This window comes from Coffea eugenioides, chromosome 6, assembly GCF_003713205.1.
Source record: "Coffea eugenioides isolate CCC68of chromosome 6, Ceug_1.0, whole genome shotgun sequence".
NCBI classification, from domain to species: domain Eukaryota; kingdom Viridiplantae; phylum Streptophyta; class Magnoliopsida; order Gentianales; family Rubiaceae; genus Coffea; species Coffea eugenioides.
The window spans coordinates 23,045,247-23,061,349 of NC_040040.1; the positions used below are offsets into that span (position 1 = coordinate 23,045,247).

At 40.7% G+C, this 16,103-nt stretch overlaps 4 protein-coding genes across 4 annotated transcripts; all 4 read left to right on the forward strand.

Annotated features, from left to right (window-relative positions):
* Positions 1–966: 966 nt before the first annotated feature.
* Positions 967–1,848, forward strand: LOC113773884 (pentatricopeptide repeat-containing protein At1g62680, mitochondrial-like). The gene is made up of 3 exons (XM_027318485.1): positions 967–1,344; positions 1,439–1,561; positions 1,678–1,848. Exons 1-3 carry the CDS (start codon positions 967–969, stop codon positions 1,846–1,848), a joined length of 672 nt encoding a protein of 223 aa, XP_027174286.1.
* A 4,350-nt stretch (positions 1,849–6,198) lies between these two features.
* On the forward strand, positions 6,199–7,008 carry LOC113773885 (putative pentatricopeptide repeat-containing protein At1g12700, mitochondrial). The gene has a single exon (XM_027318486.1). The coding sequence runs from the start codon at positions 6,199–6,201 to the stop codon at positions 7,006–7,008; it is 810 nt and encodes a 269-aa protein (XP_027174287.1).
* A 6-nt stretch (positions 7,009–7,014) lies between these two features.
* Positions 7,015–9,727, forward strand: LOC113773886 (pentatricopeptide repeat-containing protein At2g15630, mitochondrial-like). Its single transcript, XM_027318487.1, has 5 exons — positions 7,015–7,266; positions 8,693–8,864; positions 9,042–9,171; positions 9,255–9,605; positions 9,706–9,727. Exons 1-5 carry the CDS (start codon positions 7,015–7,017, stop codon positions 9,725–9,727), a joined length of 927 nt encoding a protein of 308 aa, XP_027174288.1.
* Positions 9,728–9,729: 2 nt separating this feature from the next.
* Positions 9,730–11,505, forward strand: LOC113773887. The gene has a single exon (XM_027318488.1). It carries the CDS (start codon positions 9,730–9,732, stop codon positions 11,503–11,505), a length of 1,776 nt encoding a protein of 591 aa, XP_027174289.1.
* Positions 11,506–16,103: the final 4,598 nt, after the last annotated feature.

Genomic DNA, 16,103 nt, shown 5'->3' on the forward strand with positions numbered 1-16,103 from the left:
ACTGTCAGAAACCTCAGGGAGGTTTCTGAAATTATCCCTAGAATTTTTGTAGCTGAACTCCGAGGGGAAGTGGACTGTCAATGGGGGTGGGCCAACCCGAGCTCGGCTCGTTCGGCTCGACAAAAAGCCCGATGAGCCCGATCATTTAGTGAGCCGGTCTGAGTTTGAACCTAAAAATTAGGTCCGAATTAAATGTGAGCTGAGTTTGGGCCTTATTAGGCTCAAACCCGATATAGGCCCGGCCCTTTAATTACCTATATATATAATATTTATATTTTGATATTATGTATAATTATATATCCAAATATATTTTTACTAAATACTAAATATATATATAAATTACAAAACACAAAAATACATCTAAAGACTCTTTCATGAGCTTTCTTGAGAGCCAATATTAGTAATGCATAACTAAATCTCTAATTTTTCTTATTGGGTGAGTAAATTTTTGTATTGACATATTATTGGTTGATTTTTTTTTGGTCTACAAACACAAAAATCATCAAGCATATTTGGATTTAAATCACAAGATTATAAAAAAAAGTTTCAACTTTTAAAGATGTATTGGCTTATGATCGCATGTTTTATTATTATTTTTCATGCATTTTAAACGGATTAAATATAAATATTGTTGAAAAATTTTTGGTTTATATACTTTTTAAAAACTATTATTTGTTCATGTTTAGTTTTAATATTATAGTCTTGTAAATGTTAAATTAGTTTTACAACTTAATAGTTATAGTAATTATATTAAGAAAATTAAGGAGTAATAAGTGAGTTTGGGCTAAAACCGATTAAGGCTCACAACCCGAATATTATGTGAGTTGAGTATGAGTTTCATATTTACGAACCCGAAACTCATAGCCCAAACTTCGAAAATGTTTCAAATTAAATGAGTTGAACTTGAACTCATCAAAACCCGGCTCATTGGGCCCGTTTGACAGGCCTAGGAAGACCATCAAGAAGATGAAGAAAAGGCCTTTCTCAGTCGTCTGTGATGCTCATCTCCGCCACAAATCAGGCGCAGGAGGTACTGCTACTTGTACTGCTACTCTTTCATTTCTTTCTCCAAGAAACTCCACCCTTATTCAAAACACACAATCAGCTTCTAGTTCTGCTGCTTCTCATGCCTATAGTACTGGTAGTACAATTAGTAATCATCACCCTAAATCTGACAGTAGTGTTCGTTCCGGGTCTTGGGGATTGAGGAGTAATATCGATAGTATCAGCAATCTTGATGAAGCTCTGGGCTTTTACAAGCAGATGGCTCGGATGAGACCTCTGCCTAGTGTTGCTCATTTCAATAGACTGCTGGGTCGTATTGTTAAGATGAAGCAATATTTGGTGGTTCTCTCTCTTTACAGGGATATGGCCGAGTTACTTCTGTGATTAAGCATATTGTGCTTCTGTGATTATATTTATTTGGTGGTTCTCTCAGATAACAATGTACAACATCGTCCTTGATGGATTGTGCAAATGTGGGAAGCTTGACAGCGCCCGGCATCTTTTCTATAGTCTCTCTTCTAAAGGATTGGATCCTAATGTTACAACTTATAACACGGTGATAAATAGCCTCTTTTCAGAAGGATTACTACAGGAAGCCAAAGTGTTTTTTAAGAAAATGGTTGCACTCCAGATCTAATTACATTTGATATTATTGCTCATGGACTTCTGAAGGCTGGTGAATTTAATGATGCAGTGGTTTATTTTGATGAAATGGATAGGAGAGGATTCTCACTTCATTTGTCTACTTTTTCGTTTTTACTAGATTCATACAGAGATAGTGGAAATGATCCCTCTATTTTTAAGATAATTGAGAAGTTTGCTCCAAAAATGTGTAGAGTCTAAATATTGGATTGGGGGGGAGGGGGGCCTTATCCTTAGTTGGCTCCATTTGGGATCTCTTGATATTCCGCTGCTTTTTTGACTCCTAATGTGTAATCATCCAAAGGTACATGATGTAGATTTGCTGCTGATTGTATTGTCAGTATCTGTCCTTTTGGTTTTCAAAAAGTTTATCAACAGTCCTTGGAGGAGCACTCTTTGAGCACATTCTAGAGATTTGAAGATTTAATACCTGCAGAGTGATAGGGATGGTGTGTTGAAGCTCTCTTATTACTATCAGATGAAAGAGTGGCTGCCTGCCTTTTTTTTAAATGCTAATCATGGTTTGTACTCTTTTATCATTCCTCTCGGTCACTTTCTCAAAGTTCTATTCCTAATTTTAAACTTTCTTGATGCTCATGTTGTCTGTTCGAATCCTTCGTACATATGCATACTTTATCTATGATCTCTTGTCCATGTAATTAGTATTTGGGGTTACTAAGTTGCAGCTTAATTTATCATCATATACTGACATTTTTGGCATGGCAGTTGCAGAATAATCTAATTAAGTGACAACAAAACAGGAGTTGCAGATGAAAGTCGGCATGCTGTGGAATTCACTTTCTCCAACTAAACTAGAGTGCCCTTTTTTTTTAGTCTTCTCTGCCTGAGTGCATATTCTAATTCTTCCCATATACATCCCTCTCATAGCCTTGGATCCCATATACATCCCTCTCATAGCCTTGGACATGGAATCCGCTCACAAGTCCCTAAATTCACGGATGGAAGGATCAGGGAAAGTGTGATTAGCATTAACGCCAAAAAGTTTTATCCTCCTGTCGTTGTGAGAATCACATTCTGTAAATTTTAGCAGGTTACAGAGTGTTTTTTGGTTGATTTTGGTGCCTAAAGTTTGCAAGGGACTGGGACGACTAAGGTTCAAAGATCATTCTTCTATTAAGGCCATTAACTTCGAAATTTCAGTCACACTTATTAACCACATGAAAGTTCTGAATTACTGAAACAATTAGCAGACGTTAATTCATTGTAGCCTTGCAAGAATTAGATATTGCAGAGATATCGATGTAAAACACAGAAAATCATGTTAGTATTAGATTAAAAATATGGATCAGGCAGGAAAAATGGTAAGTCAGTCCCTTGCATGTATCCGTACTCTTCTGACTGGAGGACAAAGTTGGATGGTTTATTCAAAAGCTCACACGTTGGATGGCTTATGCAAGAACTCCCATGTTGTGTAAGCACTTCAGCTTTTGCCCAAGATGGAAGTTGATGGATTAGATCATCAGATACCCAAGTATGCCATCTTCCTTGATGGATTATGCAAATGTGGGAGGCTTGACAGTGCCCGACGTCAAAATGCAAATTTTGAGGCTCCTAAAAATTCATTTATTATCAATAGAATTAAGAGTCTAAACATACACTAAGATGAGCATAATTTTTTATTCATCAAGCATCTAGAGAAAGCGATTTTTTCCCTTAAAATTATCTTGACTTCTTTCATGTCTTTATATTAGAATTCAAAGCTTAATAGAACAAAAAAAATTTCTATTGACTTGTACTTTCAAGGATTTTTCGATTTTTCTATTTTTTTAGGGCAAATGGTTTGTGGAGGAGGCGGTAGATATTTCAGAATTTGAGGAGAGGTCTCAAACTTTCCAAAATCTGGAAGCAAGTTTGGAGCCATTGCACAAACTCTATGAGAGTGTAAATATTTGGTTTCTTCTGATTGCATGTAACCAGTTATGATATTTGCTTGTGCAGTTTGAGTACTTCTGTTACAGATCCTTGTTTAGCATCACAAAATGGATCTTAACCACTGATAGGAAAATGGGTTTTCTGTATATCTCATTTTGTATGGTTGTCTGTTTCTGTAGTCCATCCTATGTTTGGTTGTATTGAAGGGAAATTGTCAACAACTCATGTATTCCAATGTTTAGTTCTCCCACCCTTATATCAGTGGGATTTGCTCGAGTTGCGTTAAAAGTGATGCAACCACACCAAGATTTAAATGCCTGGTGTAATTCCTTCCTAAACTTTTCTCCCTCTTTTCCTTTTCATTTGTTTGTTTCTTAGAGCCGATTAAGCGGAGGGTTGGATCATCATATAGCCTCTGATTTATCAACTTTGCTTTTGGGGATGTTTGGCATTGGATTAAAGTTTCAGTGGCCCATGATATCCGATAGGAAGTGGATGATGATTTATACCAGTCTGAGTTGCTGTTGGATTCCTCAACAACTGGCTTGCAAGGAAACTAGCATTGTAACGATCTTTTGGGGCAATCATTCATTTTAGCAGTATATCTGTAGCCTTTGCTTTCCAAGATGGGATATTAGTATATTGGAAAGGTGTAATCATGGAATGGTATTTGTTCAAGCAAGCTTACCTTTGAAAGTCTTCATGCCTCCCCCATTTCAGCAAGTTTACGAGTCCTCTAGTGTATGCATACTCACATTTTAAGTTATCCAAGCTTCATAAAAGTACTGTGTTGTACCAATGACCTTACAAGCACCCTTCTATTGATGTTTGTCCCTTTTTATTTGAATACTCATCCTTGTTCTCTGAACATAGTACTGAAGTTATGGAAACAAACATTTTGGAGTCGGCAGTTGGCCAGTTTGGACAATGATCTAAATGCAAAATTTACTAGTGTGTTAGAACTTGCTGTAATACCATTGTCTGCATTCTGATGCTCTTTTCTGTGTTATTTAAGAGAGACCTTTTAGGTATCCAGCTGCTTAAAGTTCTGGATAGCATCCTTCATAGTGATTCATATAGGGTGACTGAGCTGAGATATTTATATGGGTGCATACTTTAAGTGCATGCAAATGACAAATAAAATGTGTCTATTAATTAATCACAGGTCCAAGCAGAAGTTTGTATCATTAGTTTAGTACTACTTGTGTTAAGGGGTCTTTTTCTTTGTTATTCTGCTGTTGGTTCTATGAATACCTCTTCCCATTTTTATATTCTGCTTATGGTTGATTAAACTTGCCTCTTAATTACAGGCATCATGGGAGGAATTATTGCTAATGCAAAGATTGGAGTTGAACTCAAATGTCAAAGGATAATTACTTGATGCTGTCACCGATTATTATAGTTTCTGTACATGATTATTGTAGTTTCTGTACATGCATACGGATTTATATATATATATATATATATATATATATATATATAATCAACTGGACCTGAGACCATTTCCAAGCTAAAAAATTCTGAGAGCATTCAGGTTTTCCTTTGTGATTTTCTCCCAAAGTTGTCAATCTGATATATATATATATATATGTTATTGTACTTGAATCCACTGAATGTGTTCAATTCTTTCTTGCCTTTTGCCCCTAAAACTAGTCATGGTCTCTTTGGACACCATCAGTCCATCATCATGCAATGCTAACTCTTGGATCATTCAAGTATTTTTTCTCCCAATAAAATTTACTGATGAGGGAGGATCTAATATCATAACTTTTATAATTAGTGACTTAAATTGACAAATTTCCACAGCCATAAGCACGCAATTGTCAATGTAGTTTTTACTCTATTTTGTTCACTTTGATAATAATGTGGTTAGGATATTATTTCTATATTTATTCTGGCTATTTAGGACGTGAGAATAATATATAGGGATGGTAATGGGATACATTTGAAATTTATAAATTTTATCTTTATTGTTACTCTTAGAGATTATTCCATTACATTTCAACAAAATATTTATCTAATGTATTTTTTGTTTGTTACTTTATCCTTGCCAAGTTAATACATTTAAAAACAAATATTCAACTTTACTTTTACTCTTTTTTCTCCTTTTTTCAACGTGCTCTCATGATACACACTCGTTTGCAAATTCTTCATAATTGTTTTGTCTAAATATTGAAACTCAAAATGGCAAAAAAAAAAAAAAAGAAATCTAGATCTTTCTTCATTTCACCATTACAATTAAATGTAGAGAAAATTCATCAAGGATTTGAGAAAACTGGAAATACACTTTATTAGGGTGGATATAATTTTAACTTTTATAATTACTGAATTAAATTGATAAATTACCACAACCATAAGCAAGTAATTGTAAAAAACAGTTTTGAATTTATTCTAGCTACTTAGAATGGCAGAATAATATAATGCAAGATGAAAAAAAGCCAACTAATATCTTTCTCCCAACAAAAAAATAAAAATAAATATAAAAACAAAAGACCAAAAGAAAAGCAAGAAAATAATGAATGAATTATTCACAAGTGAACCGCAGACAGGAGTGTGTAAACGACGGAAAAAGCCTTCGCCTTCTTTCCTCACTTCTCAAGTTCTCATCACCGGTTGCAGCTGGAGCCCGACGAAGAAGAAGAGTAGAATACGAAGGAGATGAAGAAAAAGGCTTTCTCAGTCGTCTATGATGCTCATCTCCGCCACAAATCAGGGGCAAGAGGTACTGCTCCTACTGCTACTTGTACTACTCTTTCATTTCTTTCTCCAAGAAACTCATTCCTTCAATCAGCTTTTCATTCTGCTGCTTCTCATGCCTATAGTACTCGCAGTAAAAGTAGAAATTGTCACCCTGAGATTGTGCGTTCTGGGTCTCGGCGATTAAGGAGTGATATTGACAGTACCAGCAATCTTGATGAAGCTCTAGGCTTTTACAAGCAGATGGTACGGATGAAACCTCTTCCTAGTGTTGTTCATTTCACTCTATTGCTGGGTCGTATTGTTAAGATGAAGCAATATTTGGTGGTTATTTCTCTTTACAGGGATATGGCTGAGTTAGGATGCATTCCGCTTGATGAGTACATGCTAAATGCTGTGATTAATTGTTACTGCTTCTTGGGCAGAGTGGATTTTGGGTTTTCTATATTGGGTGGCTTCTTCAAGCGAGGTATTGTGCCCGATACGGCCACCTTTAATACTCTGCTCAAAGGACTCTTTCGGGAACACAAAATTCATGAGGCACAAGGATTGTTCAAGAAAATAATATATGAAAAGCTATGCATACCTAATGAAATTACGTATGGGACTGTTATAGATGGGCTTTCTAAGGCTGGGAACACTAGCATGGCCATTCAAGTCCTTAGATTCATGGAAAAAGGAGGAAGGTGCAGGCCTCATACAGCTGCTTACAATACTCTTATCGGCGGGTTGTGCAAGGATAAAATGATGGATCAAGCTCTCTCCCTGTAACACGAGATGATTGAGAAAGGAGTTGCCCCCGATGTCATCACTTACAATTGTTTGGTCCAGGGTCTGTGCAATTTAAGTAAATGGAAGGACGTTGAAAATCTCTTTACTGAGATGAAGGCTTATAATATTGTTCCTGATGTTATTACTTTTAATATTCTGATTGATGCACCATGTAAGGAAGGACAGTTAGCTGTCGCAGAGCAGGTTTTAACTGCCATGATTCAGCAAAATCAGAATCCTACTGCAGTCACTGATAGGGTATAATTTGTTAGTAATTTTATTATTAATTTCTCCTTTTATCCCTGATAAATATTGTGTTAATTGCTGATATCTACTCATATTTGGTGTCTGGACTTAATTTCAGGAATGAAACAGAAAACTACCAAAAAGGAGGGATTTTATGAAGAATATGGAGACTTCTAAGGGGTTCAATCCTTGGGCCCTTGGATTGGTGGGGACCACGAAGCTATAAGTCATTTGGGCTCTTCAAAGAAAGCTACGGAAGAGAGACTTGGAACAAGAAGTACTTTGGAGGCTTTGTCCACATGTGTGGGGACCACCTAGATAGCTTTAGTCTATCTTTCTTTTGTTTCTTAAATAGGGATAACGTAGGGAAAGAAGACATCTCTAGTTTTTGGTCTTTTAGTTTAGTTTTAGTTTTTCTTTCTCCTGACTGGCCTCTGACACACGCCAGGTGTTCGACGATATTCCCCAACGGGAAAAACACCTTTTATTCCTTGCTTCTTAATAGAAAACGCAATGCCTTTGCAATCTATTAATCCGTGTGGTGATTTAATAATTATGCGGAGTGGCTAAGTCTTCCATCTAGTCAAGGGTCAACTCGACGGCGCAGTCCCGAAAATCTGTGAGATCTAATTAGTTTTCACGTGTTCCTCTATCTATTAATATTTGCATGTTGTCTGATTTAATTTTCATGGGATTATTTTATTAATTGGATGTCAAGGGCCCGATGTTCAATGTGATATATTAATCTCGTGCCAATTTAGTCAATTAAATCCGTAATTGTTTGATTGATTAATATTAGTGGCAACTGGTGTGTTTACACATTAGGGGAGCGTGCAATCTAATTTAAATAACCCTCGTAGCGTGTTATTGATTAGGGCTAGGTTTTTCTGGTTATTAATACAATTGGAAAATTAATTTCTACGGTCGTACCTAGGAGTACTTTTCTGGTTAGGGGTGACTAATGGTCGTACCTTGGTCACCTATAAATTAAGGAAAAATTGGTCATTAGAGTTCCTCGATGGCTATAACTAGTCTATTAATAAATTAAGTGAACCTCTCTTGCATCAATGATCGGATACATGGACTGTGCCTGAGTAGTTGCATCCTTGGCTAGAATTTATTTATTCCTGATTAAATTCCTGTTATATTTGTGCTAGTTATTTATTCATTTTTAGTTAAATCGTTTAATTGTTTTTAGTTCCATTCCAGTGAAAACACCCCCTTGTCATTGTGAACTTGAAAAGAAACAATTATTCCCAGTCCCTGTGGATTCGACCCTGTTCACCGCTATCTACTGAAATTACTTTTAGTTTGAGCAGGTTTTATTATTGCACAGGCTGACGACCTGTCAATTTTTGGCGCCGTTGCCGGGGACTGGCGTTATTATTTGTTTCTTTTTAAATTCATTTTTTGTCCTAATTTTCTGGTTTTCTTCTAGTGTATGCCTCGGTCCTCTCGTACAAGTGATTTGATTTTTGACCCTGAAGTAGAGAAGACCGCCCGTAGAACGAGAAAGGAAACCAGACAGTTCAGAGAGGAGCACTCCAGTGCTACATCTCAGAGACCTGAGTCAGGAGTTGAACCAACAGATTCATTTGGTGGCACCTCGAGTGACCCGGAACAAGAAGAAACCCCCATGGCTAATGCACGAACATTAAGGGAGTTGGCTGCCCCTAATTTAAATCAGCAGCCTTTGTGCATTACTTTCCCGAGTTTGAGTGAAAACACTTCATTTGAGTTAAAATCTGGTCTGATTTCTCTTTTACCCTCTTTTCATGGTTTACCAGGTGAGGAGCCGTATAAGCATCTGCAGGAGTTCGATGTCGTGTGCAACAGTATGAAGCCCCCGGGCATTACAGAAGAGCAGATAAAAATGAGGGCATTTCCCTTCTCCTTGAAAGATTCTGCGAAGGACTGGTTGTACTACCTGTCACCAGGTAGCACCACCACGTGGGACCAATTGAAGAAAAAATTTTGGATAAATACTTTCCTGCGTCCAGGGCCGCAAGTCTAAGAAAAGAAATTTGTGGGATCAAGCAGCGTCCAGGGGAGTCGCTCTATGAGTATTGGGAGCGGTTCAACTTCTTGTTGCACAAGTGTCCCCAGCACCAGATAAGTGAGCAGTTGCTCATTCAGTATTTTTATGAAGGACTCCTTTTCGGCGACAGGAGCATAATTGATGCTGCAAGTGGAGGTGCACTGGTGAACAAAACCCCTCAAGAAGCACGGGAGTTGATTGAGAGGATGGCAGAGAATTCACAACAATTCGGTACGAGAGAGGATTGTCCAATACGCAGGGTGAATGAGGTAGAGACACCCTCTATGCAGCAGCAGCTAGCTGAGTTGACCGCGTTTGTTAGACAACAGGCTGTGAGAAATGCATCACAAGCCAGGGTGTGCGGAATTTGCACTGGTATGGGTCATTCTGCAGACATGTGCCTAGTGATTCAGGAAGAAACTGCAGAACAGGTGAACATGGCTGACCACGCGCCCGCGCCAAGGAAGCAGTACGACCCTTACTCAAGCACCTACAACCCCGGGTGGAGAGATCATCCCAACCTCAGTTATGGAGGGAATAGGCAACCCAACTTTACACCGAACAGGCAGTCTAACTTTGTGCCAAATAAGCCACCAGGGTACCAGCAGCAATATCAAGCCCGACCACCTCCGCCCCCAAGTTCTGGTCCATCTTGGGAGGAGATGATGAAACAAATGATGACAACCATTACACAAAATCAGCAGAGGACGGAGGCAGCCATTATGCAAAATCAGCAAAGGACAGACTCCGAAATGCAGGACATAAGGAATCAGATGAGTCAAATGGCCACAACAATCAACCGTTTGGATTCCCAGAACCAAGGGAAGCTGCCATCTCAACCTGAGTTGAACCCGAAGAATGTGAGCGCCATGACCCTGAGGAGCGGAAAGGAAATTCAGGGGTTTGAACCTGTGATCCCTAAGGACAAGAATGCGGAAAAGATCGAGGCTGAGCTTGAGAGGGAGGACAGCAATGGTGCAGACCCGAAGGTACTTCCTGACCCAATAATTACAGCTAAAACTAACCCGCCTCCTTTTCCTAGCAGGTTGGAAAAATCGAAGAAGCAGGATAAGGAAAAGGAGATTTTGGAGGTTTTTCGCAAGGTTGAGATCAATATCCCTCTCTTAGACGCCATCAAACAAGTACCAAAATATGCCAAGTTCCTAAGGGACTTGTGTGTCAACCGAAGGCGATTGAGGGGGGATGAAAGGATTATTGTTGGGGAAAATGTGTCTGCGGTCTTGCAGAGAAAACTCCCACCTAAGTGCGGGGACCCAGGTATGTTTACTATCCCCTGTAGGATAGGTAATACTGTGATCAGAAGGGCCATGTTGGATCTGGGAGCATCAATTAATGTCATGCCTAAATCTATCTATGTTTCTTTGAAACTAGGTCCATTAAAAGAAACTGGAATAATTATTCAATTAGCTGACCGAACTAATGCATACCCTGATGGGTTGGTTGAAGATGTGTTGGTAAAGGTTAATGATTTGGTGTTTCCAGCTGATTTTTATGTACTTGATATGGATGATGATCACTCCCCTGATCCCTCACCTTTGTTATTGGGTAGACCTTTTATGAGCACAGCACAAACAAAAATTGATGTTAATAAGGGTACCTTGTCCATGGAGTTTGATGGGGAAATTGTGCATTTCAATATTTTTTATACTATGAAATATCCCTCAAACTCCAACGTTAGCTCAGTTTTCTCTGTGAGTGCTATTGATCCTGTAGTGCAGGAAGTGTTTGAAACTGATGGCAGGGATGAGTTGGAGGTGGCTTTAACCAAGCACCTCGAGTTGGAGACAACTCCAGAGGTGGAGTGGAGCGAAGATCTAAAATGCACAATAGGTGCATTACACTCATTGCAGACCACCACGAAAAGGTATGAAGTCTCACCTATTTTTACCCCCGAACCTCACCAGAGGGTGTTGCCATCTGTGGTGCAGGCACCTGTCCTGGAGTTGAAGCCCCTGCCCGAGCACCTGAAGTATGCGTATCTGGGTGACAAGGAGACACTCCCAGTGATTATCTCATCGGCACTGTCAAAAACCCTGGAGGAGAAATTGATCCGAGTCCTTCAGGAGCATAAAGAGGCGATAGGCTGGACAATCGCAGACATTAAGGGGATCAGCCCGGCCATCTGTATGCACCGGATTAGATTAGAAGAGGATGCCAAAGGCAGGCTCAAAGGAGGCTCAATCCCCTCATGATGGAAGTTGTAAAGAAAGAGATTTTAAAATTGCTAGATGTGGGGATCATCTTTGCAATATCTGATAGCCCTTGGGTGAGTCCGGTCCAGGTAGTCCCAAAGAAGGCAGGAGTAACGGTAGAAGCTAACCAAACGGGTGAGCTCGTGCCAGTGCGCAAACCCACTGGATGGAGACAGTGTATAGACTACCGTAGGCTGAACGCTGTCACAAAAAAGGACCATTTTCCTCTCCCTTTCATTGACCAAATGGTTGAACGTTTAGCCTGTAGGGCTTACTATTGCTTTTTGGATGGATTTTCAGGATACTTCCAGATAGCAATTGCTCCAGAGGACCAAGAGAAGACAACCTTCACGTGCCCGTTCGGGACCTTTGCCTATAGACGAATGCCATTTGGGTTGTGCAACGCACCTGCGACTTTCCAAAGATGTATGGTAAGCATCTTTTCTGAATATGTTGAGAAAATAATAGAAGTTTTCATGGATGATTTCAGTGTGTATGGTGATAGTTTTGATACGTGTATAGATAACCTGAAATTGATCCTGATAAGGTGTATAGAGACTAATCTCGTGCTTAATTGGGAAAAATGTCATTTTATGGTTGAGCACGGGATAGTCCTGGGTCATATTGTATCATCTAAGGGCATTGAGGTTGACAAGGCTAAAGTAGACGTTATTTCTGCATTGCTTTACCCTGTGAATGTGCGGGAGGTGCGTTCTTTTCTTGGACATGCAGGTTTTTATCGAAGGTTCATCAAGGATTTTTAAAAAATTGGGGCCCCGTTGTTCCAACTCTTGCAAAAGGATGTAGCCTTCGAGTTTGATGACAAGTGTGAGAGAGCCTTCGACAAGTTGAAGGAATTGCTGACTTCACCCCCAATCATCCAGCCCCCTGACTGGAGTTTACCATTTGAAATCATGTGTGATGCCAGTGATCAGGCTGTAGGGGCAGTACTGGGGCAAAAAGTAGGAAAGGCGGCTCATGTCATCTATTATGCATCCCGGGCTTTGAATGGGGCCCAATTGAATTATTCCACCACTGAGAAGGAGCTTCTGGCGGTTATTTTTGCTTTAGAAAAATTCAGGTCATATTTGTTAGGAGCTAAAGTAATTGTATTTTCTGATCATGCAACGTTAAGGTACCTAATGACCAAGAAGGATGCCAAACCGAAACTCATCAGGTGGATATTGCTACTACATGAATTTGACCTTGAGATAAGGGACAAAAAAGGCTCAGAAAATCTAGTAGCAGACCATTTGAGTCGCATACCAGTTGGGGAGGACAATGAGCCATTGAGGGATGCATTCCCTGAAGAGCATTTATTTTCCTTACATTCTCAATTGCCTTGGTATGCTGACCTGGTCAATTATTTGGTAACTGGTAATTTTCCTGCAGGTTGGCCAAAATCGAAGAGGGATAAATTGAAGAGCGATGCCAAATATTTTATCTGGGATGACCCGTACCTGTGGAAGAGGTGTGCAGATCAGGTAATCAGGAGATGTGTAAGTGAAATGGAATTTCAATCGATTCTAGTTTTTTGTCATACTTTCGCCTGTGGAGGTCATTTTGGACCCAAGAGGACTGCTCATAAGATTTTAGAAAGTGGATTTTATTGGTCTTCATTGTTTAAGGATGCCTATGTGTTTTGTAAGTCATGTGATCGCTGTCAAAGGATAGGTAATATAACCCATAGGGATCATATGCCCCAAGTCCCGATGATTTTTGTAGAAATTTTTGATGTCTGGGGTATAGATTTCATGGGGCCTTTTCCTGCTTCATTTGGTTTTCTGTATATTTTGCTGGCAGTTGATTATGTGTCCAAATGGGTGGAGGCTAAGGCCACTCGGACTAATGACTCGAAAGTAGTTGCGGATTTTATTAGGTCTAATATTTTTGTACGATTTGGAATGCCAAAAGCCATTGTTAGTGATAGGGGGACGCACTTCTGTAACAAAACCATAGCTGCGTTGTTTCGCAAGTATGGTGTACTCCACAGGGTCTCGACGTCGTACCACCCTCAGACCAATGGTCAAGCGGAGGTGTCGAACCGGGAGATTAAGTCCATTCTGGAGAAAATGGTGCGCCCCGATAGGAAAGATTAGAGTTCAAGGTTGGAAGATGCTTTGTGGGCATACAGGACCGCTTACAAGACGCCTATAGGGATGTCTCCCTATAGGCTAGTATTTGGTAAGCCTTGCCATCTTCCAGTGGAGTTCGAGCACAAGGCTTTTTGGGCGATAAAGCAATGCAACATGAACCTAGAAGAGGCCGGTGCCCGACGGAAATTGGATTTACAGGAGTTGGAGGAGATTCGCAATGAGACCTATGAGAATGCGGTAATTTATAAGGAGAAAAATAATATTTTTCATGACCAACAGATCTCGAGGAGGACATTCGAGTGTGGGCAAAAAGTTCTCCTGTACCACTCCAAATTGAAGTTATTTCCGGGTAAGTTACGTTCTCGTTGGATTGGTCCTTTTGTTGTGACTAATGTCTTTCATTATGGTGCAGTAGAGATCCAAAGTTTGAAGACTGAGAAGAAATTTGTAGTGAATGGTCATCGCCTCAAGCCGTATTATGAAGGGGTTCCAATTGAACGGGTGGAGATGATGCACTTGGAGAACCCTACTTGCTTAGTTTAAGCAAAGTTGTGGACATCGTCTAGCCAAAGACGTTAAAGAAAGGCGCTTTTGGGAGGCAACCCAATTGTTCCTTTTAATTGTTTGTTCAATTTCGTGTGGTAGTTAAGAGGTGTTCTCCTTGCATTCAACTGATTTTGGGTTTCAGTTTTCGTTTTTGCTGATTTAAAGGTGCCCTTCAGTCATGACGTGCCCGCGTGGTGATGTGCAGGGAGCTCACGATCAGAAAATTCAGAAACTTCTGGGAGCTCTCTTGCTCTCATGGCGCGCCCGCGTCACGCTCGCGGGAAAGGAAACGTGCCTTAGGAAACGCGAGTAGAAAACGCGAGTTGGAAGCGCGTTTTTCAATCGCGTTTTCATTCCTGCAAGATTCGTACAGGAAACGCGACTTGGGAAACGCGAGATGAAAACGCGAGTTTCAATCGCGTTTTCATTCTTGGAAGATTTGTGAAGGAAACGCGACTTATAAAACGCGGGTTGAAGGCGCGTTTTCAATCGCGTTTTCTGTGTCCCAATAAAAGCTTTAGAAACGCGATTTTAGCTCATTTCTTCCTCTCTTCTTAGTTTTCCAGGTTCAGGCTTTGGAGGCTCGCATGGTCAACGTCGATGCCAATGTCGCCGGTATGGCACAGAATTTGGTGCAGTTTCTGCTTCATACAGGCTTTGCACCTCCGTTTCCACCTCGCCCTCCGCTATGCCCCGATTTCAGGGAAGTGTGGTTGCTTTCCCTCTCACTTTTGCTTCACTTTTGTCACATTGAGGACAATGTGTCCTTTAGGTGTGGGGGGGTCTAACGGGGTGCTAGTATGTTTAGTTTTTAGTAGTTAGCATTTTTAGTTTTGAGTAGTTTTTAGTTTTATTTCTAGTTGCTTATTTTCTTTCTCTTTTCTGGATGCCCTTGCGATTTAAAAAAAAAAAAAGAAAATTTTTTTCTCTCTTAGCCGTAGCAATTTCTAATCTAAAAAAAAAAGAAGAAACAAAAAGAAAAAAAAAATCCTTTTTCCTTTCTTTTCTTTTCTGTTCTTTCTTTCTTTCTCTTTCTTTCTTTCTCTTTTCTTTCTTTCTTCTCCTCTGCTTCCCTCTGCGCACGCCGCCTCCAATTCCAGCTCTTCCTCGCGCGACCGCTGCCCCCCTGCTCCCTGCGCGCGCCACAGCCGAAGCCACTTACTGCCACACACGGACGCCGCCCGCATCCAGCTCGCCGACCATCACCGCCTGATCTGTTTCAACAGCCACTGCCGCGCGCCACTAGCTCGCGCGCAACCCAGCTTCTCAATCGCACGCAACAGACAGCTCCCCACCCGCCGCTGTCTGGTCCCCTCGCACAGCGGCGCGCGCAACCCAGCTTCTCAATCGCACGCAACAGACAGCTCCCCACCCGCCGCTGTCTGGTCCCCTCGCACAGCGGCGGCCCGCCTCACTTCCAGCTCCTCCGCGTATCCGCCTCTCCCCACCGCAGCGCCGCACCTGCCGCGAGCTCTCCTCTTCTTCTTCAGCTTGTCCGCCGCCAACTCAACTCCAGCTCACCCGCCGCCAGCCGCACGTCCTCCCTCTGATGCTGCGCTCTCCCTCTTCCCTAACAGGTGGAGGTATTCACCCCTAGAACACTTATACATGATTATTTCCGGCACTATTTCTTGGACTCAATTGCTTGACTGGATTGGAAAACTCCGTGGCTGCATTATCTGCTTAAATTTATTCGCATTATTTGGAGGAGTTCCCTGCATTTGTTGAATTGGGTGGCATTTGTGCCAGTTTATCTACTTTGTGCAATTTGGAAAATTTTATTACTTTTGGGTGGAATTTCTGGGGACATTTGTGGATATTCTTGTTGGACTGAGTTTGCTTTTGACTGAGATTTAGGGTTGTTATTACTTTGGCTCAGCCGTGGGAGTTGCTTCACTATTAGTTTTAATCGATTGTTGGGATCATCCTGGTTGCTGTTTTGAATTGCTTGACTTG